We start from the raw sequence: 26222 nt of genomic DNA on the forward strand, positions 1-26222 counted from the left end.
TGCGAACGCTTGTAAAAAAGATGCGACCACGAGCAAACGAGCACCCGTAAAAAATTCTGCGAGGATTCCGAGCAGTAGCCAAATTTTGCGAGCACTGAAAAATTTTGATGGACCATTCATGACCCCTTCTCGGGGTTCATCCTTTCTGTTGTTCTCTTATTTCAGCTGTCCCGTGACGTCACTAGCCATCAGCAGTTCCGCATTAGCCTGCAAGCAGGTTCCCGATCTAATCTGATCTGGTCTGATCTGATCACCCCATCCTCGACCGGAGAGCCTGTTCACAGGCTAGTTCCGCATCATTTGTTGTATCAGTTAAGTCTAGTGGTGCATAACGCGGGAAAAATCCCTTTGGCATAACAATCATTTTATTCTAAGCGTATAAAGTATACTTCATTCTGCTCTGGCTACCCTTAATAATAATAATTTAATTCTCGCACATTACATGAAAATCTCAGTGCTCTTACAAGTAATAAAAATATTTAAAATTACAATAGGCTGATAAAATACTAAATTCATTAAAATTCTAAAATTCATTAGGCCTCGACGTCAAAGGAACGGTAAGGATCTCCAAATGTACGAGCTGCGATTGTTCTAAATTTAAACACCGTATATCTCAATTTTTGAGTTACATTCAAGCAAATTTTGGAGCTAGCTGGACCGATTAAGCTAGAGGGATTTTTGGCTTCCTTTCGTCGGGCTTTCGAATTAAGTGTAAGCTAAGAGAAGCAACAGTTCATCCTTCCAATGTTTTGGTAGGAGTGAACTAAAAATTAAAACTGGCTAAAATTTGGCTTGAGGGCTATTAAATACGAACGTTAGGTTGATGTTGATCAAAATGTAACAGCAAGAACATGCTAAGAACATTCCCAAGCTGAGAACATGTCTATTTTATTTTCTCCACTTGTTTTGTACGGAGGTCTAAATACAGTACTCCACTACTCCTTTTTTTTTTAAAAAAAATAAAACGAACTATAACAATTAAAACTCTAACTAAATATACGCCGTACAAATGAGCCCAAAATTCTTGAATATATCAAACACTTGAGAGTGTTTCATCACATTTCTAAATACCGAGAAGAGAGTTGAAAATACAATGTGCAGCAGTTCGAGGTGTTTGGAAATGCGATGAAACACTCTCTTCTCAATTGAAACTAATACTAGAGAAAACGTAGGCATCCCAAACTCACGATTTGAGAAATCGATCGAAAAATTGATTTATAATTATGCGTTTTGAGGTTTTTGTCGTAGCCTTCATAAGACGACAAAAACCTCAAAACGCCCCCAAAACGATGAAATAGCTTAAAAGGACAATAGAAACCAAGAATCGTGAGTTTGGGACGCCTGTGGAGAAAACAGAGATATAAAATTGTATAAATCTATGCTAATAAAGATCACATCTCCAGATCGCCGTCAAGGTTCTATTTTCTCTTGGTTTAACTTGATAAACCATTACAAAGTTTGAGAATGCACATTTGTTTTATACAAGGGCTGTTTTCTGGAAAAAGAAGTTGCCCCTGGGCAGAGCCATCTTTTACCGAGCGTATATTATGGGACAAAACAAAGTTCACGTTCTCGGCCCGAATTTTTATGTAATATTATATCAAATGAATCACCCTAGACAAATCGATTAAAAGCCGGATATGAAAAAGAACACATGCAAAATATCATAAAATGTACGATGATCAACATTATCCAACACACTTGGCAAAAAATATCAAAACGCATATAAGGAGTAATAAATTGTTTAAATATATACGAAAGTACATGCCAACACTAACAACTATATTAATATTTATTTAACATTTTTTTACTTCATCTAAAATTTCCACGATGCCACCATTCCAGCTGACAAAATGTGGGAGTATTCAGTTGTTCTCTTAAGCCTCAATTCGAAAAAAATAAAACAAAAATAAAATATAATACAAAAACAGAAACAGAAAGGCGAATGCGAAGCATAAACTTAATCTCCTCCTCCTTCTCCTAAAATTGTGTTCAGTTACAACAAAATCCCGCTTCACTGAAAGAAGCAGTTCGTTCTTAAGCTAGCTTACGTCAAGTTATGAACTATTAAAATCCTTGCTTTGGCAGCGTTAAACATAGTTTTTAATGGCAACAGCCATAAACAACGATTTACACATTTCTGTTCCTTAAAAAAGGTCTTTATGGGGTTAGTGCATAATAACAAAATCTAACTAAACTGATGACCTTCAAATAAACGAGATTTAGGCCCGCGTTTTAGACGGTATTTTTTTAAATCGACTCTCGTGGAAGTTAACGTTATTCAACGCTTATAATAATAAAAAAAACTAATTTAAATCTGACATCTATCAGTGGCTATATCACATACAACCTACACAAGATAATGTATATGTACAGTTTGTTTAAAAAATAAATAAATCACTTTTTTTAAGTGCTATTTTATTTAGCATGGCTGTGCTAACTGTGTACACTATAGACAAATAAACAAATTTTTTCCTAACATTGGTTGGTTATAGTATGTCAGCCATTACAGGTAGCTCACAGTCTACCAACAAATCATAAAGGTTTCCGACAGTTATAGAATTATGCAGATTTGCAGCATGGTTTAACATAGCCTCAGCTGGGTTCAGAGTACGTTTGTCAAGGAAGAGAATCTCTTCTGGAGTCAAACCTAGATTCTCAGCAACCAGCTTCCACTCATCTCTCCCTATTAAATAATACAAAGAATAAATCCTAGTTAGAACTGAGTAAGTAAGTTAGAAGGATGAGAACAAGTGATAAGTTTTAGACGTCGCTTCTCAGGAAATGCCATTAAAGTTTTGATAACACATTGGCGAATCCCTGATTCTAATGTCCAAAAGTTTCCGAAAAGAAATGAAATGCTTTATGAAGAGGCATTACTATTGTCTCTTGTCTGTATTTGTTAATGTTTGTCACGGTGAAATCAAGGCGTACAATTACAGAATGTACCAAAATTAGACCGCTCGGTTTCCTAATGCGAGAGAAGAATTATCATCGGCCAAGATACCAAAAAGCTTTATTTAGGCCCCGGAGAAGGGGAGGACACTTACAAGGGGCCTAAAAGAGATGGGGCTTAATCTGCAATATTGAATTTTTTTTTGTTTTTTTTTGTTTTTTAGTTGATAGCAGGCATGTAGAGGCGTTGTCTGACGACCCAAATAAGGCAATCGATTTAAGACCATTGAACAAAACTGAACATCCTTGTAAATCTTACCGCTCAAAGAAATGGTGAGCTTTCTTCCCTGATTGTAAGGGATTCTTCGAACTTGAAGGCTTTCGGGTAACAGTGGACCTGGAGATGAGAGAAAAAAAATATATTTTACCAGCTTATTGCCTGCCCTTTTTTTCCCTTTCCCCTACAGTGCTGGGAAGAACAAGACAATTGACTTGTAAAATATTCATGCGTTTTATATGTCAAACCATAAAGTGTAGTGTGTGTATATGAAAGACGGAGAAAGAGGAGGGTGGGTGGGGGAAGGGGTTAAATACAACAAATTCTTCTATTTTTGTTATTTGTCTACGAATTGTACACAAACATTGAGGTCAATGAGAAACCCACCTGTGGTCCCAGCCGGTGTAATGTCTCTAAGGTGTTGAACCACATCAAGCCGATTTGAATGTTTAGCTCTCCTTGCCAAGCAACGAACCACTTTCTTGCCATTTGGATCGGGCTCAGTCAAAGAAAGTTGCCCCAGACTCTCACTCAGTCGACTTACAACCTCTTTGGAATCACACGACTCTGTCAAAATGGATTCTAGTACCTCACTTCCACCAGGAAGAGCAAGCGTGGTTTCTTCATTCGCTAGGAAAGACATATTTTATAAATCTTCAATATCACGTTCTTCGGATGGGCAGCTCACCTTAGTCCTTCAGTTTTTGCTCTTTGCAACACGGGAACCCTAAACGAATACTGCTTTCGTTAGGTTGGGTGGAATGGGGTGCTGTTTTGGTTTCCCGATTACATTTTTGCAGCAAAATGACTCCCCCCACCCGCCACACACACACACACCGTTTGTAATCTCAATTCTTTCGTTCACAGGAAATGAACAGGAAGAAAACAGTGGAACGAGGGTGGGTACTCCATTAGATAGGATGTCAATACATCGCAGGTTACTTTCCAGAATTGCATCTACAAATCACTGGTACCCATTAATACACCTGCATGAGGTGCGATGCTAAGAGTAAAATGTCTTGCCTAAGAACACAACACAATGACCCCGACAGGACGTGAACCCAGTCTGCTCGATCTGAGGTCCTACGCCCTAGCCATAAGGCTAACGCACCTCACACCATATCATAACTGAGGAAGTAGCGGTATTAATGACAGGAGGAAGGCAGACAGGCAGGAAAAAACGAGCTAGATCCAGAAACGCTTACCTTCGAAAGAAGACAGAAGCCTCCCGTCATGTTTACCATTTGTAACCTGTGAAAAATATATCTCATAAGATTTAATGTGAAGTATCCATAAAAAGGTATACGTAAGGTATATATGTGAGGTATCTATAAAATTGATTTATCGGCAGTTCATTTTGGTGATCGCTCGTGTGAAACGTTGTCTGACACCCCTTCAAACTTGAACATGGACGTGTTTACGCTTATTTAATAGATGCAACAGACGGTAAAAAAACTTCAGTTCCTCTCGCCTTCCCTTTACTTCAAATCAGGCGACTGATTCTAACATTGTTCCGTCCTTATATTTTTAATAAGATGAATACATTATTCAAATTGACAAAAGGATTCAAATTTGAAATAATCAATTCATTAATGTACTCTAGGGGGTACGCTTCTCTTGGCACGACTGTAACTATTAAATATCGCAGGACATTCTAAGGCTATCCAACCTTTCATTGCTGTGTTATTCAGGAAACCCAAGATACGTACCATTCATTGCATGTATACAACAGTTAAAATCGATACTGCGTGTCAAGAGATACTTCCTAACTAAACATACATGTAAGGTCACTTGCCTGTTCAGCAGGAGGTGCAAACCAAGGTGCCCACACCTTAGCATCCACAGTGATATCTTCAGCAAACGCAGACCTGTCGCAAATGATGCTTTTCTTGGAACCACACAACTCAGACTCGGACCAGAAGTGGAGACATTCCTCTTGCTTGCAACTTTGCACATCATGCGTGTCACAGTGTACAACAGCACTTCCTTCACAGCAGACTGGGCAGATGACGCTCATTTGATATCTCATATTGTTTAGCCAACAGAGCTGATTGCGCATGCACTCGAGAATCAAGCCTAGTTGTCTACGCACAACACGCGTACAAGAGAAATCAGCGGTGTTATCTCCGACGCTGTGGTAAAGAACTTCAATGGAAGATGAGTGGCATTGAAGAATTACCGAGCAGCCTTCATCTCCAGACATGAAAAACCTTGCAAAGTTGTGGTACAACTTTGGGTTCCCTGGTCTCCAAAATTCTTCTTTACCCCACTGAAAGAACTGCAGCAATAGTCGAGGAAACAAGCCTGAGGGAACTTGACCAGATTCAAATTTCACAAAGAGAGACGGGACTTGTGCAGATGCAGCCAACTTCACGAGGGCTTCAGGTGGATGTGACTTCAACATGGATGGCACCAAATACCGTTTGCTGCATGAGCCATCTGATAAAGGCCAGGGACACAGCAAGCCAAATTTCTCCATTATGGCAATAAGACCTTCAAATGTTTCTCTCTGATGATTTAAATCACTCCAAACATGTTTTACGAGATTCTCATCTAGGATTCCCTCTCCCTCTAGTTTACACCATAGATCTTCAAATTCCTTTTCTTTCCAGTGATAGGGCCTGACGGTGATCACCTTCTTGAACACGTCAATCAGCCACTGAGGATCCAAGACCACCAATGTGTTCAGCTCTGGAGAGTCATCAAAATGAATCAAAATTCGCAGGTCATGCAGAAAGTTCAACAACGTTTTGGTCTCGTCGTCTCCACCGATTTTGCATACTTTGGATGCGATGTATTTTGCCCTGTCAAGGGAGATCCACTTGTACCCCAATTCAAGCATCATCTGAAGAGCTTTTTCGTATTTCAACCATTTGATTGGAATTGCTTCATCGATGTATGGTAGCTTATTAGAAACAGCAAGCACTTCCTCTCGCAACCGCGTGACTTCTGGACACTCAGATTCACTACCAGATTTAGTGTTATCCACACAAAACACGTCATACAAGTGAGGACCGTATGGTTTCTTCTTTAGAAAACCAAATATTTCATTGGCCATTTCACGAGGATTGCGACCACCATGAGGGTTGTCAGCATGAGTACACACTAAGAAAACTGCAGGAAGTTTCTTTGGCAACGACTCAGATTTAGGACCAATGTTGTCTTCATCTTGACTGGCTAGGGAGGATACCGAAGTCATCCACAAATCTAGGTAATCTAAATTGGTTTTCAGATTAGACCTGTCTTGAAATGACTTGTAAACTCCTTGTTTCATCAGAGGCTTGGCTCTATCATGTGGATTCTGGCTTAGGTCGTACACCAAAAAATAAATGGCTCTCGCAGTAAGAAAGAGTACGTGCGTCACATAGTAAACTGACTGTCCAGCAAAATCCCACAGCATTGAATAAACATCTCCATTTTCTAACCCATCATCTTGAAGTAACGTTTCGGCTAAAGCTGCTATCTCTTGGAATTCTTGTTCTGGTGGAGTGAAAGCATTGATGTCGTCTAGAGTCCATCCTGCTGGATCCTCAGAAGACTGAATTTGATCTGGGTCTTTCAATGGCTCACTGAGAGGTGTTTCTCTCATAGTTGGCATCGCAGGATTATTGCTTTTTCCACTTGTAACATGTTCTCTTTTCTCCCCAGGGTCCGTTTCTTTCTTTTTCAACCTATCTGCAACAAACCGTGCTGCTTGGTGCTCAAAGGAAATGGCCATTTCAGCACTGGCTGCTTGACCCTTCTCCCCTGCCTTCCAAATTTCTTTGGACAACATAAAATGAGAAGGATCCGCATCAATACCCACAGTGCTCTCTTCCTCTGGGTTGAAACTTATTCCTTTCAATGACTTTTTTAAACTGGTCTTTCCTGCCTGGTCTTGACCAATCAACATCAATGGCAACCTCTTGACAAGGCTTTTTCCTTCAGCAAGCGCGTTGTTATAAATTTCCATATCTACAGGGCCCCGCGTAAGAACCTCTGGAGGAACTAAAACAATAAGAGAATGCAAATACAATTTGTACCGTTAAAAAAATCAAGTAGAAAAGATGCGTGAAAATATGTTACATGTCATGCAACACTTAAATGTTAGCGGTTTACCACAAATATTTTAAACCAGTGTAAAGGGTGAATAAAACTATAAAAAAACTCTACAAACTGATTGGTCATCAGCAGCCCGATTTGAACCTTAAATAGAACCGTATACGCGTCATGCCTAAAGCCTCGGCTAAACGATCAAACATTCTCATCCAACGTCGTGTTTGTCACACACAACATGGGGTGTCCAAACGATCAAACAATGTTTAATCAAACATCTACGTGACACCTAAGTGAGCCCAAATAGCGCTTTGTGCATATTACCGCTGAAATTATGGCGCGACATCACATAGATTCGGTTTCTGATTGGTTGCTTTTTCCCGCCTGAGCTTGCTTTGTTTGCAGAGGTGGCTAAATGATCAAATATTTGCGCGTGAATCAAAATGTTGGAAGAAAATGTTTGATCTAGACTAAACTTGGGAAACCATTTAAATGCAATGTTGAGAGAGGCAGCTAAATGGTCAAACATGCTCTTCCAACATGATGTTGGACGAAGATGTTTGATCGCTTAGCAATTGGCCAGTAGTGCGCATCATTTGCGCGCTTTTTTTGGATCTCGTGCATCTCGATCAAGACAAACGTAACTGCTATGCTTTTATTTGGAAATGATTAACAAATTTTCATATAGTTTTAGGGTGCATTCTTTTCGGACCATTCTAGCTATTCTCATTCTGGTTTAGGAATAACAGATTACACAGAATATCAATTACCAAAAGATCGCATATTCTGAAAACTGGGGGTGATCTGAGAACTGTTGTATCTGCGCACGCACGCGAGCTGCAAACGACTTAGGGCGAACGGCCACGTATGATTTCCCGCCCCAAAAAAGCATATTCTGCCTATTTCGAGTAAACCGAAACCGTTCATTCCGTTCATTCTGCTATTTGGAGCAGAATGACCAGAATAGTATTCCATTCATTCCAAAAAGAAGGGGGGCATAAAACCGCAAACCGCATCAAATTTTACCAAAACACCGAAACCCTGGTTTCAAATGACCAACAACGGTAGATAAGACTGGCCAAAGAACTGGCCTGGGATGTCATCAAGTCAACGTATCATTGGATAAAAGAGTTAAATGGAGTAGGTCCCAAAAGAACGCGACCGCTGTCTGTTCGAAGTATTCCTATTCTGGAATGGTTCCATCCTCGGAGACCCAGGAACATTTAGTCGGGGTGACGGGTAGCTCATCGGGATGACGGGATTTTCGGGCGAAAGGGGTTTACAACAAGCTCGGGAGAGCCCTTAGGCACTTTTTTTTACCGAACCAGTCCCAGAAGCGTTTAAATCTCTTCTTTCTGATAGCGAGAATGACCAGCAGAGAGACTCTGACGTCTTCTTAAACGAAGTTGTTTTCCTCATCGACTTAGCCTTCGCGTCGGATGATTTGATGTGGAAAGTCTCTTAAGTTGAGACCAAGAGGATTCGAACCAAGGTAGCCGGCATGCCCAGCGGGAATGATATCCACTAGACCACCGACCACCAGTTGCCAGAATCCTGATTTATTTTTAGATAGAAATCCTAACCCTATTATAAAAGCTAACCGCAAGCAAACCAAGCTAAAGCAGGCTAACCGGAGTGCTAGTTATAATACCGAACACTATATAGGCTAACCGGAGTGCTATTCAGGCTAACCGGAGCGCTAGCTAGGCTAACCGCAGTGCTGTTTAGTATTCACGACATGAACTGAGTGTTACGTGGTATAAATATGTCATGAGGTGTCTCGCTATTGTCTCACGACATCAACTGATTGCAGAATAGTTAGTCACACATCACATTGTAACACTAATCTCCGTCACCTGCCGGCATAAGGTGAAGACTGACATCATGGCCTGAAAATGGAAGGTTTTTTTGCCTGTTACAAATTGCCCCCTGACGTCTTCTGTGCGTGCGCAAGATATAAGAGTATGTGTAGAAAAGGTCAGCGGAAGTGTTTGGAGTGTTTGCACGCAAGGGAAGCTATCTGTCTTCGGTGGAATCTCAGGGATTGCAAGCTTGAATAATGTGATTTCTAGTATGCTAAATCCACGGTTGATCATGAATTTTTAATCCTAAAGAAGTCCTAAAAACGCCATTTTAAAGTTTAAAAATTAATAAAACATTAATGGAGCAAGAAAAGAAAAATCTGAGACACTGTTTTTTAGACCAACATATGTAGATCAAATTCCACATAAAAGTTTAGGCTCTCACGTAAATGTGTTCTCAAAAAACTTAATGTTGCGCAACATCATAATTGCAAACAAAATGCTGACGTTGCTTATTATGGTCTATATGATCAAAACAAAATCCAAAAGTACAATCTTCATTCAATAAGCTTTCAGAAAATATATACTTTATTGGGGTTACCATTGATAGTTTTCACACAATTTCACTTGGAACGAAAATGCCAATTTTCCTGTGATACATTAAAAACTATGTTTGGACATTCTGGTTACTGCTGTAACCTTCTTCAACTAAAAACTTTAAATTATTAACGGTGTCCCTGGTGATATTTGAAAGAAAGAGAAAAAATATGTGCAATAGATGTGATAATGAACGTTCTCTTATCTAAGAAAAAGGTGGTTTTGAATTTGATGCTGGGCATGCTCCACCAACACGAAATCGATCTGGAATGTGTTAATATTATCTACCAATCAGCTAAATGGAAACAAAGACTCTTCTTAAAGCGTGACATTTCGTCCAAGTTAACAATTAATTAATGAACACATATCGATTAATGAACACATATCGTTCCCAAACATATACAAAAACCTCAAGAATTTCTAAGAACACGTCAACCATTAGTTACGCTATTGTCATATTTCTCGTGATGAATTCACGCCCCCCCCCCCCTTTTCTTTTTAGAAAGGTGGGGGAGTACGCTGTATGACTACCAAAAGACTGAGGGCGTACATACTCCTCAAAAACATGCTAAGCCCAAATGACCTCTCGTAGCGTCTCGCCACCACAATTTTTGTTTTTTTTTCTCGTATCCTTGATTTCCTCTGCAACGCTAAGTCACGCCATCTCCCAAACTCTCGAATTTACCATGTGCCACTCCTAGAACTCCTAATCTTACGGTAAGTCTGAATTATTTAGGTCACTGTTTTCTTTTTAACTTCAGCTGGACTCTTACAAAATTTAGCAAAGTTCTTCATTTCAGTTCTGGCATTTATCTGGTTGTGGTCATGCCCCTTAAAGCAATAACATGGTACACTGTAAGTATTTTAGTAATTTTTTTTATTTTTTAACAATGGGCTCAAAATAACGGCCGGTCAACGGACAATGTCCAGCCAAAATGATGATTTGTCCGGACAAAATTTTGGTTCAACGGTCATTTTGACCGGTCACGTACACAGCTTTCAAATAAATAACACACACAAAAAAAATTTATTCGCAGTATTTCTTGAAATTTTACATGTACAGTTAAGTCATAAAATATCATAGCAGCTTGCAGTCACAAATTTGTAGAATACAGATGTCACAGATGAGACGGTCACGCTCTGCGGATTTGTTAGAGGTTTGCTTAAATAAAACAGGAAACATCCACGTCTGTAAATACGCTAAACAGACAACAATGAACATAGTATCAATCAACGTCTGCTATAAAACACGTGTACGCAATTACAGTTTCAATTGCCAGGCGGGCTGAGAAAAATAGCACTCGTTAGTGGATTTAAAAAACTATATGCACCTTTATGAAAGTATGAGTTCGTAGCGTGTTTTTCACCAGCAAGATCATGAGAAAATAATAAAATCATTAAACGCTTTGAATGTTAGGTCAGCAATGTTTCTTTAAATTGTGCCTATTTTGCAACTGAACATGTCCCCATGTGTGCTGACAAGTTGATCACCTAAGACGTCAAAGAAAGTTCCGGTAAACGTTTGCTCGTACTGTACAAAATAAAAAAAAATGGTCTCCGCATCCGGTGTCTACAGATTGAAACGATAACTCTCGATATCTTTTATTCTAGCCATGGCATTCAAGTGTTTCACGCCAATTCTATACGGTCTTCTTGTGTAAGGCTACTTCCGCGGATAACTATGATTTAAAGTACCTTGCCATAAGTATATTTCAGCAGCTCAATCAGGCACCGCATAGAACAGGTTTCTCTGTTGTAGGCGGCATTGAAAACTTGGAGAGATCCATGATTTTTGAAATGCGAAGTGACGTAGGCTTTCTCCCTAATCTCTTGGCAGTCAGAGAACTTTTAAAAGAGGGCATCTTTTAGGAAGCTCGATGAACAACGAGTCCGAGCAAAGGCAAAGTTATCTCACTTGTAGCATGGGCATATGTCCTATTACTTTTTAGTGTTTGGTAATAAAGACCAGTAAAGTGCTTACAACCATGATTGCCTCCACCTCTAAGTCGTTAACTAATGTAAAACTATGCAGAGTAACATGACATTATGGCTACTGAGCATTTTTTTTATGTAGAGTAGAGCGCAGAAGAAAAGGAAATTCAAAAAGCGAACATAATAAAATGATACTTTTTGCGATCAAAACAGGTAAGCCTTATACTCTTTAACAACGAGTGTTTTAGCTTATGAGGCGAAATTTTTGGCAGAATAGGCTATTGTTTCAAAGTAAATACCCAATATTTTGACCGGTCGAAAACGAGACATGACCGAGCAAAAATTGATTTGGCCGGTCAACATGACCGGTCAGTATCCAAAAATTATTTTGAGCCCTGTTTTAGCAAGGTTTTTTTTTTCAATTTGTGCTGCGCATGTGATCATTTTTTACATGTATAATTTGCGCACTATAAATATGAAGTTATTATTGTTAGCAGTAGTACCATTCAGCGCCGTAGCCAGACAAAAACTCATAACAAGGCAGGAAAAAAAACTCTTCATTCACATCTAAAGTACCCTGAAAAAAAATAAATTTAGCATTTTTATAGAGGCAAGTGCCTCGGTTCGGATGTTACTAGCTGCCGCTCTGCCATTAGATAATATTGTTCCTTACCTTGGTCTTGCAAAGACAATGGATCTAGGTTCTGTGCAATGTTGCTATCGTTACCGAAGATGCCATGCTCTTGGGACCACATGGCAACGTACAAGGACTGTAGTGCCGGGTCTTTGACCAGTTGTTTTAATACTTCTTGTTTCTCATCCACATACATAATGTATGTCATCCCCAGCAACCGACCAGCCTGTGTCCTGATGGTAATAGGGACAGCGCCAGGCTGTTGGTTAGCTGAAATGCAATAGTAAAACCATTTATTCACAGACCATGCACACTGTAGATATTATTAAATATGCATAGAAGTTTGCTCTAGACTAGAATTTGTTAAAAAACTTACATTTTTTGGAAACTGGGGTTCAACTTTTGTTATTACTGGTAAGATTTCTTATGTAAGCAAGGATTTGTAAGCCAGTAATGTAACGCATGTTTTAAATATTGTGCTGTTTGTAAGAAATACACGTAAACTATGTCGGCTGAGCGTGTAAACTGTGTATGATAAAAGTGTTCAGTGTTTTTACAAGAAGGATGTAACCGTATTAAACAATTATTGGATGAGGTTTTTGTGATATCCGGAATAATCAAGGTCGAGGTAAGTGTTATCAGCCGAAGCCGAAGAGACCTTGATTATTCCGAATATCACATAAACCGAATCTAATAATTGTTTCATTATACATTGTTTTTCTGGAAAAGGAAGTAATGACAAACGATTTCAACCTGCTTCAAAACTTGTGCTAATTCCGGCTGGTCGTCCTACTAAATCGTGGAAAAGTTCCTTCCCAATTTTTGTTAGTCGTTTTGTGTTTTCCGAGACTTAATTGTCCAGCAATTTTTGAACTTTGGTCAAATTATTTCTCGTTTGAAGAAGTAAATCGACGAACTATGAATTTCCTTCGCCTCCAGATGCTGTGACACATTCCTCTTGGTAATCATGCATTGCGCGCGCAACCTACAGATTATTGAATAATCTGCTAGCAGATTATTCACTAATCTGTAAGTCAGCAGATTATTCACTAATCTGTAGGTTGCGCAGGGTTGCACGGATTCCCAGAATTAGCTGTAGGCTCTTAGCCAATGGGAAGACAGCTAGTGACTACAATGTTTAATAATAAAACTAAACTGCACTTATAGATTTTCTTACCTGGACAATTACATGTACGTTTGGCAATATAAAACGCTGCCTACAGGCTACAGTGAAATACTTATAAGCATAGTTTGGAACACGCGATGTGTTTGGCTACGCATTTATACCGGTTGAACATATATTGAAATTGCATGTTTATTTATACTTCTGACACTTCAGAAACAATCCACTTTAAATGACCTTTATTCACCTGGGAATGTTCTTGAAAATTGCTGTTCCTTCTTGGTTAGAGTTATTTATTTTGAAGGCCTTTTTTATTTTTATTTTGTTTTGTACGACATTCGTTTTGACATGGAGTAATCCGAAGCTTTTCACTTTGAGTGCCAAATTTGTAATAACTTTAAGTGCTTCTTGTAGAGTTATTGCCTGGGTAGGGTTTTCCTAAAAAGTACTATCGCTGAGTTGTTGGTGACTTGTTAATAGAACATTTCGACAACCTGAGCAGAAATCGATGATCTTCACAGTCAACTGTGAAGAGGCACTTGAGCAGAGTCAATTTCCATTACATTTATCATACTACTGAGTGAAGCATCATTGACCTTAATTTCCATGCTATTTGCATAGTAAAAAACGTGCAAAAAACTCCTTACCAGGAACAATTCCATGTAACGTCCAGGGGGAGGTCTTCATCAAATAGACATCTCCTATCCCATGAAAGCAGGCTATTCCTGATTTACCATCATCAGGCAACTCCTCAGTCAAAGTTATATGGAACTGCAGTCCACCCTGTTTAAAGTAAAACCAGTCACAAAAAAAGAAGCAGCAAAATCAAAAGAAGCAATAGTGGCCTATGGTCTCCTTCGCAGTCGTTATTTGGGATGTCACGCAATGCTCATCAATAACGGCTGCTAAGGAGACCTAGTTCAGATGTTGTGCTTCTGCCTTGCCAAACTAAATTGCAATTAGGGTCGACTGTTACCAACAGAAGCACGACTCTGATTCAGACGACGTGCCAGAGTCATACCAAATTCAGGAGTACTGAAACTACATAACAATTAGTCAGCGGTGTTCCAACAAAAATGGCGCGTTTTCCAAATTGCAGCAAAACTCCTACTGTTAAAATCATTGCAAGACTCAAGAAAAAGACGCAAAGAAAAGCAACAGAAAAAACTTTTCCTTTTGAAAGTACCGACTGCGGTTTCCAAAAACTTGCTTATTTCAGATTCAGCCGCGCTAGCTTCTTCTTTGCCCTGCTCCCTCTCATAAGTGTCGTCTACTTCGTTGAATGAAACATCCTCAAAGTGCTTTTTAGCAGAGAAAATTCCAAATGTTTTCCTTTGGCTGGCCGCCATGTTTTTTCAAAATGTCGGCTGAAAACGGAGAAGACCCTGGGCACGAGGTTTTGCGCATACTCCCATTCTCGTCCCCATAGCCCTTTCGTTTCTCTTAGCTGGCTTGGCACGAGAAAATGGAGGTCTCTGGGGACATGGGATTTTTGAATTAATTCGAATTATTTTTATTGGCTGTTTGGAACAAAGAATTCCAAAACGGAAGTCGAAAACGTAACGACTCTCTCATACATTCTTTTGAAACGTCATGTCTGCATACACGAGGACCGGAAGTCCTAGAATCTAGGACATGAAATCCTGTGTCCCCAGAGTCCTTCGTTTTCTCGTGCCAAGGCCCAGCCGGCTAAGAGAAACGAAAGGGCTATGGGGAAGAGAATGGGGATCAATTTAGGTTTCTGGGAAACTGCTCACCTACCCCTCCCCAAACCTAACATTAACCCTTACTTATCGCTTTGGACAAAATGTTAGGTTTGGGGAGGGGTAGGTGAGCAGTTTCCCAGAAACCTAAATTGATCCGAGAATGGCATACTCCGTAAAGAAGAATTATTCTCGGGTCTAATCGTAACTCCTCGCGGGAACGTAATCCCACCAAAAAACATTAATATAATTTATGAATTTATGAATCGAACTAAATTGCTTTGCCGACCTCAATTCAAAAGTTTGATTCAGACGCCCTGCTTCTGCCGTGCTTTTGTTCAACTTAATTCCTGAATTTAGTTCTGCATGGCAGAAGCACAACGTCTGAACTAGGCCTAAGTGGCCTAAAGGTTAAATTGGCACACTGGACTGATTTCAGATTTCAGATTTTTTATTTATTTGCACTTTTTCGAAAAAAAAAAAACATACAACAGTTAAATTATAACATCAACAAAGAAAATATCAAGAAATATTTCTGGTTCAAGCCCTGGCTGAGGTCATTTCGCTTTTTGATTGGGCAGGACACTTTACTTTCATAGTGTTCTTCGCTCTCCACCTAGATCTCCCTGTATGCCCTAGAAGGTCCTTGGAAATGCTTGGGCGGGGGGTGTTTGCTGGGATCTAAAAATGAGTATCCCATCTCAGACTTCAAGAGTTAAATTGTACACTAAACTCAGACCAGAAGTGAAGAGGATGCTTTTCTTTAAAATTTTCTCAAAAATACTACAACATCCGCTCTTTATTTTTTCATATTTTAAAACAAACTGATTAAGGGGTTTGGGTAAGCAAAATGATATATATTATTTTTTCCCCATATAGTGAGCCCAGTCACAGACATGAAAGGTAACAATAGGATCACATCCAGTGGCACATACCCAAAATAGCATATAATTTTTATAAGGTACGTCATCCCCCCTACAACCCCCCCCCCCCCCACCACCACCACCCCTAAAAAAATTATGAGCGAATTACATGACTTCAATCATTTACCTTCAAATCGTTGGATGAAGGATGGATAGCTTCCACCACTAAAAGCAAAACAACAATAACTATAAATATTTTGAACCCTTTGTATTAAAGTGGCTATGAAATGAAATTCTCGACTCCATTTTTATTACTGAAAAACGTAGTCTATGATCCACTGTCACTGATTCGTAATTTTCCAATTTAAAGAGCAGTTTGGGCGAGAAATCATGTCATCACGTTTTAGTTCAGACGAAACTAAAGATGATGAGCTGTCATTCTCACTAATGACCTCTGGGAAAAGATCTCTTTTCTGCTGAATTTCATCCTTTTCACCACCAGAGTCTGTTGTGTTATAAAGAAGAAACCAAAAACGTTAAGTTAGAACAGATACACGAAAAATGTCAGTGTAAAACATGACTTTTACAATGGATATTTTAAAATATGAAACACTTAATTAACCTTGGTTCTAAATATTCTTTCTTTTAATATCTGGGAACAGCTACCAATTGCCCTAGAATAAAGGCAGCAGAGATGGGATGTAGCTCTAACTTTAGTTTAACTGTACCATTATTGGACGTTTCAGAAGTGGCATCCTCTGAATCCGGGCTTTTTTGCGTAGATGATTCGCTAGGAGATGTCTCACCATCACCTAAATAGCCTCTCTCCTTTAACAGATCACTGTTAAGTAGACAGTTTTCTTCTTCTTTGGTTATGCCTATTGAGTTGATGAATGATTGATAACAATTTTTTTTTGAAGACAACCGCAGACCGATTCTGCAGAATGTGTTTAGTGACATTTCAAGCAGTTATTTCTTTCTGTTCGGCCGTTTTTCAGTTGATTGTTTGTTGGTTGTTGTTCAGAGACGCGCGTATTCTTAAATAAAATAGCTAAACCTCAAAAATAGCTTAAAGTATTCTTTGCTGTCGATTTGCATATCACATGAGACATAGAAAGAATGCACGCTGGTATGAAAACAAATCAGGATTCCTTATTGTTCTTTCTCTTTAGCATTTAATGTTAATGAGCAGAATTATCTGCACATGCGTTTTGAATCTTGATACAATTGAAAGCCGTTCTCTGCAGAACAACAACGTGAAATGACCAAATTCTGCTTATTTTGGACAACGTCTGCTACGACAGCTAATTTTTGGTTTTTCTATTTTGGGGTCAAACACTTTCTTTGAATATTCAGCGGAAGCTAGTTCTTAAAGTGATAAATAAGCAGAATACGTCTGGAAAGTTGTCGTTGACGCTGCCGTCATCGTTGCTTAAAAAGCTCTCTATTAGACAGATTTAGCAAGAGAACGGGAACATCAGTTGATGACAGCGCGTGCATTAAAAATGCCCACGTGTGGGTGTTATGCGCGCGAAACCTATATGTGGGTAGTTTTAATGCGTGCGCCGTCGTCAACTGACGTTCCTGTTCTCTTGCTAGACAACTAGTGTGGCCTGCGGAATCGGTCTGCGGTCGTCTTCAAAAACACCAATTATGACGCCACAAACTCGTTTCATTCCTTCCATTTCAGTGCACAGTCATTCAAAAACGTTTTCGTGAAGCCTTCGGAAATCTTCATATTTTTTGCTGTAATTCGCGCTTTAAGGCTCGGAAAGGAAACATTTCTTTTAATTTCACTCAATAATGGATAGTTTTAGTATTTGGTTGGTTAAAATGGAATTTTGAAATTTCTGTTCATTTGACCTTTAAGGTCTCCGCACACATGGGGACAAGACGCAGGGACATGCCGCAGCGACATGTAGCAGCAACAAAATCATGTGTTGTTCACACTGAGGTGACATGTAGCAGGGGCGTGTAGCGGGACATGTAGCAGCGACAAAATCACAATGTGTACACACGCAAGAAAATGTAGCAGGGACATGCCACAGTGACATGTCCCCTCGTGTGTGCCGGCTGATAATTTTTGGTGCGTGCAACACAAATTATTGCAATTTGACGTATTCCAATTTCAGTGCTTTGTAAACAGGGGAGCTGCTTAGGTCCGCTTATCTTTGTCTCTTTATCTCTTCGAGATAGTACAAGCCCACCTGCCCGACGCCTACTGTTTCGCTGATGACACTCAGCTCTACCTGTCATTCAATTCCAATAGTCCACCAGATCAAGCGGAGGCCGTGTGTACCATGGAGAGATGTATCAGTGACTTAAGGAAATGGATGTACCAGGATAAATTAAAGATAAATGATGATAAGACTGAATTTCTTATTACCGGATCTAGACAGCAACTGTTGAAAATTAATGATTGTACAATCCGTGTTGGCACAACAGATATCAAGCCAGTGTCTGAAGTGCGCAATCTAGGCTCCTGGTTCGACTCTAATTTCTCTATGTCGACTCATATTTCTAAGTCTTGTAGTGCTGCATTTTTTTGGTTATAAATTTCTAGCAAGGGATAAATTAGAATTGGTTTTGCACGCGTTTGTTACTAGTAGAATTGATTATTGCAATGGACTTCTTTATGGGCTACCGGACTGCGAGATTGCTAAATTGCAGCGAGTGCAGAACGCCGCGGCTAGGCTGCTTACTTCGAGTTGCAAATATGATCATATCATGCCCGTTTTACAAGAATTACACTGGTTACCGGTTAGATATAGAATTCATTTTAAAATTTTACTTTTAACTTTTAAGGCTCTAAATGGCATGGCTCCAACTTATATTAGTAACTTGATTAAGGTAAGGAAGCACGCACGCTATTCACTGCGCTCTATAAATTCAGGTACCCTTTTAGTGCACCCAGAAGGGAAAATGAAAAAGTCTTTTGGTGCCAGATCTTTTAGTGTCAGTGCGCCTACACTTTGGAATGCACTTCCAGCTAGCCTGCGTAATATTAGTTCTATTTTTATTTTTAAATCTTGTCTTAAACATAATTATCTTTTTAAATTAGCTTTTTTAACTTTTAGCTCCTGTCAATAATGTGTATATACCCCGGTAGCTAGTATATTTTAATATTTTTAGGCTTTAATATTGTAATGTATATAGTAAGTATACTTTAATATTTTTAAGTTTTAATATTGTAATGCGCTTTTCCTCATTTTATATGTTAAAAAGCGCAATATAAATTAATAAATTATTATTATTATTAAAATTTGAAGACCTGCGGGAAAGAACGGCCCCTGGAATTTCTGGCTAATTCGAACATTATCGAAACAGCTCCAAATTGCGCATGCAGGTTTGTTTACGTGTGCTTAACACTGTCCTGTCTTTCATTTCACTGGTCTTTGTTTCGTTTTTGAAAAATTACACATGCAAAAAGACAACGTTTTTGCTGGCGCGGCGTCTTTTTGACTTTTCTTTTACAAACGATAAACAAAGGAAACCTTTTGTTTCTCAAAACGATGAAGTCAGCTAAATTTTTAGGGTTACAGTCCTAGCCCTAACGTAAAAGGTAACCCCAAGGCCTTAGGGTCGGGGTTAGAGTTTCAGATTAGGGTTACAGACTTAGCCCTAACGCGAAAGCCTAGCCCTAACGCAAAAAAAAGCTTAACCCTAACCCCAAGGGATTAGGGTTAAGCCGTTTCAAGTTAAGTTTAGGATCAGAGTCAGCCTCAACCTTTAGATCGCGCTTTTGATGCAGTAAGCTTTCACGCCAGTTTGCTTGCAGCTAGCTTTCAATGCAGTCTCCTTGCGGTTAGCTAATTTTTGTTGTTTCGGGCAAGACTATTTTAATCTGTTACCATTAGCTGTAATTTGAGGTGAAAGTGAAATAAAGATTGATTGTTGTGATAGACTGAATACGTTTGCTGGTGTTGCCACTTTATACTAGTTTTGCTTTCAGTTAAGTGCCGCCGGCTTGCTCTCACTTCTATCTCCACTCCTTACATCATCACACATCTACAAAATCCCGCGAAAACAAGATAAACTAAGGCACGAATCGATTGATTGATTGATTGATTGATTGATTGATTGATGAATATTTAATGAGGCACAGAAAAAATTTTGCGAGCGGACGTCCCCTGCGAAATCCTCTAAAGAATTTTTTAAAGTCTAAAACCAGGTCACTTCTCGGCAACTTTGTCGCGGCAGCACCCAAGCGGACCCTACAAAACTCGCGTTGACAAAGTTCCCGGCAAGAAACCTCTTGTTTTAGGCTTTTATGCGGCCAGGCTCAAAACTACCTTGGTTTGTGCAACATTTTTTCCGAAGCGCTATAAACAGCGCTGTTGTACAAAACAAAGGCAGAAACATCGCTCAGTTCTTCGAGCGATGCTGTAAACTTACGGGTATTCAGACTTAATGATGTCCTTCAACCACCTGGCAGCCGCACTTGAGCTAAAACTATAGTTTTGAGCCAGGCCGCATAAAAAGCCTAAAACAAGAGGTTTCTTGCCGGAAACTTTGTCAACGCGCGTTTTGCAGGGTCAGCTTGGGTGCTGCCGCGACAAAGTTGCCGAGAAGTGACCTGGTTTTAGACTTTAAAAAATTCTTTAGAGGATTTCGCAGGGGACATCCGCTCGCAAAAATTTTTTCTGTGCCTCATTAAATATTCATCAATCAATCAATCAATCAATCAATTCGTGCCTTAGTTTATCTTGTTTTCGCGGGATTTTGTAGATGTGTGATGATGTAAGGAGTGGAGATAGAAGTGAGAGCAAGCCGGCGGCACTTAACTGAAAGCAAAACTAGTATAAAGTGGCAACACCAGCAAACGTATTCAGTCTATCACAACAATCAATCTTTATTTCACTTTCACCTCAAATTACAGCTAACGGTAACAGATTAAAATAGTCTTACCCCTATACAACAAAAATTAGCTAACCGCAAGCAGACTGCAGTGAAAGCTAGCTGCAAGCAAACTGGCGTGAAAGCTTACTGCATTAAAAGCGCGATCTAAAGGTTGAGGCTGACTCTGATCCTAAACTTAACTTGAAACGGCTTAACCCTAATCCCTTGGGTTAACACAGAGAGAGACAAACGTTAGTCTCCTTCGCAATCGCTTTTGGGATGTCACATAACGCTCCTCCAAAAGAAGGTTTCTTTAGGGGGTGGGGGGAGCGTTGCGTGACATCCCAAAAAACGGGTGTGAAGGAGACTAGACAGACCTAGGAATTGTGCTCGATGGTACAATGTATTTGAAAACTATTTTATCCAGTAGTATTTCAATACTGTTAAAGAGAAGCTTAAGAGACGCTTGAGCCACACCTGGGCCAGTAGGCCCTCACTGCCGAAACTTATTCTGATTTCCATAGCAGGAACTGACTGCTGTGACTGTATTGCTACTTCGCCACGGATCAGGATCTCCCTCTCAAAAGGTCCTGGAGGTAAGCATAGAATTCGTCACGGTTTTTGTGACATGTACCAACAGTGCAGAACTTTTCCAAAACATGCACACTAGTCTTCCGGGGGAGGATAACCTGGTTCTGGCGTTGTGTACTATTACGCTAGAACCAGAACAAAAACGTCTCTGTCTCTGATTTCTATACCCTATCACAGACTAAACTGCTTGAAAACCTTACCCAACCTTCCCCTTCAAAGCAGCACATACCCGATTAGATAGACTCTGTCATCCTGGCATACACAATGCCAGAACCGGAAAGTAAGCTTACCATTTGGTTTAAATGGGGAGTTCTTTCATTATTTAAATTTATGCAGTTTATAGAATTCTGCCAACCTTTTGTACAATCGTGATCACTTCCTGATATTCCACTGGCAGTGGAAGTGTCAGCAGAGGAAGAACTTTCCTCTGAACTGTCAGACATCTATCAAAGGAAAACAAATTGTTGAAAACTTAGTTATGACCTAGTATTTGATCTATTGATACTTCTTTCTTAACTACAAACCAACTGTTTCTCATAAAAAAATCCTGAATTATATATCAAAACAACAGGTTTTATGATAATTAGGCTCTTTGCACATGCATTCTACTCTTTGCAACCTACTTGTATCGTTCTAACCTGTGATCACCAAACTAATTGACAGAAATGAACAGAATAGCCAGCGTAGCTTGGCGTTCTAGTCACTCGGGGAGAGCGAGAAATCGCGCGTGCGAGCAAAGCGACGGCGGAAGGCAGGAGGAAAGAAAGAACGCCAGCCGCCAGACGCCTCTTAAACGGGAGAAATCTTTTCCCCTAATTATGTAAATAATACGCGTAATTTGTAAAGACCGGAAATAAAAAGGTGACATGTTCTGTCAAACTCACGTGTGGTACAGGATGTACAAGACAAATAAACCCCGGAAAAGTTATCAGGCTCATTATTCGTTTTTGCAAAATGTCTGCAAATTTGGGAGGTCCAAAGAAAAAATCATCTGCGAGTCGAAGCGGGGGAAGAAAACCAGTTAAAGTTTCTAATGATTACTGCCGAGTTTGTTTGCCTGCAATAGCATCCATGTGTAATTCACACTGCTTTGCTTCATTCGTCACTTGTCAAATGCTAATTGAGCGGCCTGAATGTTGCGTGCATGCGAATGAGTCATTTGGAATAAATTAAAGCCAACAAACCAATCACAGGACAGATAAGCAATTTTAGCCAATGGGAATTAGCGGCCTCTGGAGGCCGCTAATTCGAAAGATTTCTCCCGTTTAAGAGGCGTCTGGCGGCTGGCGTTCTTTCTTTCCTTCTGCCTTCCGCCGTCGCTTTGCTCGCGCACGCGATTTCTCGCTCTCCCCGAGTGACTAGAACGCCAAGCTACGCTGGCTATGAACAGAAATGAAATGATTGACACAAATGAATGATTTCTCTTTGATCAGTGTTGATCACTGCTAAAAATTGTTCTCAATATAGGAAAGATCCATTAATACGAGCTCACTGTGATCAATATTGACATATACCATACTAGTATTTATACAGTTGACTCCCGATAACTCGAACCTTCAAGGGAAATTGAAAAAGGTTCAAGTTATCAGGAGTTTGAGATATCAGAAGTTGAGAACAAATGACCGGAAATAAGGAAAAAATGGTCTACTGTACATTTCAATCAAATTTACTTATAATATTGAGAAGTAGAGTGAAAATGGAACAATACATTTCAAAATAACTGTATAAGTCATAACATAAGGTAATGTGAAACAAAACAAAGCAAAGCAGCAGGGGAAGTCCGGGTACTGCGAGAGTTAATGCGATTTACTTTTAATACAGCCCAGGTGACGCTTCTCAATAAATCTATTAATATTGATTATCCTTGAAAGTTTGGGTTAGGTTGGATTTGGAAGAATCGGCATCAACCTCCACAAACAAACTAAATGCCATGGCAGCACCTCAATGGCGTGGCACAGTTTTGAGCACAGTTCGTGTTTTGAGCAGGGCGTCAGAGGGCGGTGAAACAGGCATTTTGGGGGCGGCTCTGATTCGTGTGTGTGTTTATTTCAAAATAAATACCGTGTTTTTGACTACAGTACACTGTTTGTTTTGACTTGACACGTACGTGGTTTGAGTTATCGAGGGTAACATTATATTAAGACTCAGACTCAAAGGTTAGTGCAGAATGCAATATCGCCAGTCAAAAATAGTTTCGATTGAGAATAAGTACAATGAGTTCACTTTTCAGTTTGAAGCTCTGTTTTATGTTTTACAAGATGTTAAACAACCGATCGTGATACATTTCAATTTTGACAAGAATCAAATCAGAAAATCATGTGACAACCTATATACAGAAAAGGAATTCCTTTATTGAAACATCACACACAGTGCCGATCAGTTGACGTTTAATAGAGTGCGGGTGTTTAGACAAGGAAGCTAACTTACAATCATTTCAACTGTTGTTTTTATGCTAACTTTCGCAATTCCCTAGGCCTGGCCACAAATAGCCTGAGAATAAAGCCACCTCTCATTCGCGTCCCGCAACGAAGAGCGAAACGCGAAGAGAGACGTCTGCGATTCACGGCCAGAAATTCCATACTGATGACGTAAATCTGTCCAGAATCCGGACAGGAGCGCTGATTGGTCAGCTAATTAATTTACATAATGTATGCGAAATATAACACTTCATTATACGAACGGTAAAAAACCGGATGTTATTGCGGACTAAAAGTTGACCGGGGAAAGGATTGTGAAACTACACCGAAGCTATACCTTAGAATTTCTATAATATCTATAATTCATACGTAATTGGGAAACAAAAAGAAAATGCTTTATAACAAGATTAACGACCTCAAGATGTACAGAAAGGACGCGCCACAGCGGCCGTTAAAAATAGATCAATTTTGTCACTTGACTTTTATTGTTGACATAAAGGCAGCCGGCAAAACAAACAAGCAACAAAAATGTGAAATACAGATAACCTGAACGACCTGAACCATCCACAACCAAAGAATAAATGCTACAGAAAAACAGAATTTTAATTTGACAAACAGCGGGGAAAGAAGAAACTAACTCAGAAGAATTGTTATGATCGTTGCGGTATCGGTATTTACGGCCCAACACCTCCGAGAGTTGCGCTCCAGTTCCAAAACAATGTCATCTAGTGATTTCGCAGCTTATTTTTCCAAATTTTACTAATGTGCAACTCGTATAGGGATTTCTAATTTTCGCGATGAAGTTGTCCGGTGTAAATGACCCCTAAATGGGTCCTTGACTGCCTTGAAAGTGTTTGTGATCAAGCAAGTAATGTGCGGCTGAAGACAAAAAATATAATTATGCAAGACCAACTGCGTGTGGTGTGGGAAATCTAATTAGTGGTTAACGTCATCAGTATGGAATTTCTGGCCGTGAATCGCAGACGTCTCTCTTCTCGTTTCGCTCTTCGTTGCGGGATGCGAATGAGAGGCGGCTGTATTCGCAGGCTAGGCCACAAAAGCCGGATATTTTTTAGGATTTTTAGAGCATCAGGAGATTTGTAAAAATTTTAAGGATTTTTAGAAAAAAATGGGATTTGTGGGGATTTTTAACTGATTTGAAAGAAAAAGTGTTATATTTTCTTTGCTGCTTTATCTATAATTCCTATGAAATGATAATAATTATTGCATTCTACTGTTTACAAATAAGTGACTGCTTGAACCAAATCCAATGGTGCAGCGTTTTTTTCCTATTTCTAATACACCCAAAGATTTCCAAGGGAAGTAAGTTTCAGAAATGACGGAGCCAGCGGAGGAGCCAAGTAAAGCTATTCCTATTGAAGTTGAGCCCATTGTCACTCGAGAAAGACCAAAAATTTTGGGGATATTTAGGGATTTTTAGCAAAATTTGGGGATATTTAGAGATTTTTTAAGAGATAATTAAAGGGGAAAAACTGGGAATTTCTGAAAAGATTTTTATAGCATTTTTCGCGATATTTGTGTCTAGGCCTAGCTAAGCATGTCCCGTTCATGCTCTCGCCAGGGTCTGGTGAACACGTCACACGCTCACTCAAGCATGAAGACGAAAAGCATGTAATGTGAAGATTTCTTACAAGAAATGTCGCAACTGTCACGAAAGCTCAAGCAAACATACGAAGCCCCTCTCTGGCAGGGGTTTTACAAAATAATAGGGAGGTTAGTTCAACCGATGGAGAACAAATCAAAGGAAAGGAAGTGACGGATGTAACATGACACTTTTGTTTTTCTCTCATATTGCTGTGATGCTTTCAAAGTCTAATTAAATTACGGTAATGCCACAGATTCTACAATAATTCTATCGCATTGAAAATCACACCACGTTAGGTTTCAATACAAAATTTCTAATCAAGTCCCAGTTATTTTAATTTTCTTTCGCTTAAATTTTAGTTTGATATTGAAACAGCAAACAAGATACTTTTGTTTTCGTCAAAAACATGTAACATGATTCCTTTGTTTTTGTCGAAAACGTATGTAACATGGATACGGTAATGTGATTTATTTTCTGCAAACAGTGCAACATTGATTTACTTATAAATTCAAGTATTGGTTTTTCTAAATGTGACCTTTCACGCGAAAACGTACACTAATGACTTTCCCGTTTCACACGGGATCCCGTTTACAACCCGTTTGTAAGTCGTTTGAAAAAAATTTGCACTCGTTCGAACGACTTCGGTCAACCGTTTAGTAAACACATCCACTCGTTCGAACGACTTAGTCGCCCGTACGGTAAAAAAATAATTAGGTTCGAACGACTTGGTCGCCCGTTTGGTAAAAAATAATTTATTTCCACTCGTTTGAACGACTTGGTCGCCGGTTCGCTGGAAACATTCATCAATTCGAATGACTTGAATAATCTGTTTGTTCATCGGTTCAGGGACAAGTTATAATTATGTGACCTCTCACGCGAAAACGTTCCTTACGGTATTTGTCGTTTAC

The 26222-nt window shown here is 39.5% G+C and overlaps 1 protein-coding gene across 7 annotated transcripts in view; it reads right to left on the bottom strand.

Annotated features, from left to right (window-relative positions):
* Positions 1-857: 857 nt before the first annotated feature.
* The window catches only part of LOC144638729 (uncharacterized), a 58406-nt gene continuing 33041 nt past the window's right edge, over positions 858-26222 (bottom strand). For 4 of the 7 annotated variants that reach the window (XM_078497969.1, XM_078497968.1, XM_078497966.1 and 1 more), the window contains 6 exons: positions 12212-12442; positions 4968-7159; positions 4378-4423; positions 3560-3802; positions 3215-3292; positions 858-2686 (listed from right to left, as the gene is read on the bottom strand). In XM_078497969.1, the coding sequence (XP_078354095.1) occupies positions 2490-2686; positions 3215-3292; positions 3560-3802; positions 4378-4423; positions 4968-7159; positions 12212-12380 (2925 nt within the window). In that variant the 5' untranslated portion in view covers positions 12381-12442 and the 3' untranslated portion in view covers positions 858-2489. Of the gene's footprint in view, positions 2687-3214; positions 3293-3559; positions 3803-4377; positions 4424-4967; positions 7160-12211; positions 12443-13942; positions 14079-16048; positions 16087-16589; positions 16740-21646; positions 21735-26222 lie in introns of all 7 variants that reach the window. The other 3 variants (XM_078497963.1, XM_078497964.1, XM_078497967.1) reach the window with 2 other exon arrangements.

The sequence above is a fragment of the Oculina patagonica genome, chromosome 14 (assembly GCF_052425735.1).
Source record: "Oculina patagonica isolate OP01 chromosome 14, crgOcupat, whole genome shotgun sequence".
Lineage (NCBI taxonomy): Eukaryota > Metazoa > Cnidaria > Anthozoa > Scleractinia > Oculinidae > Oculina > Oculina patagonica.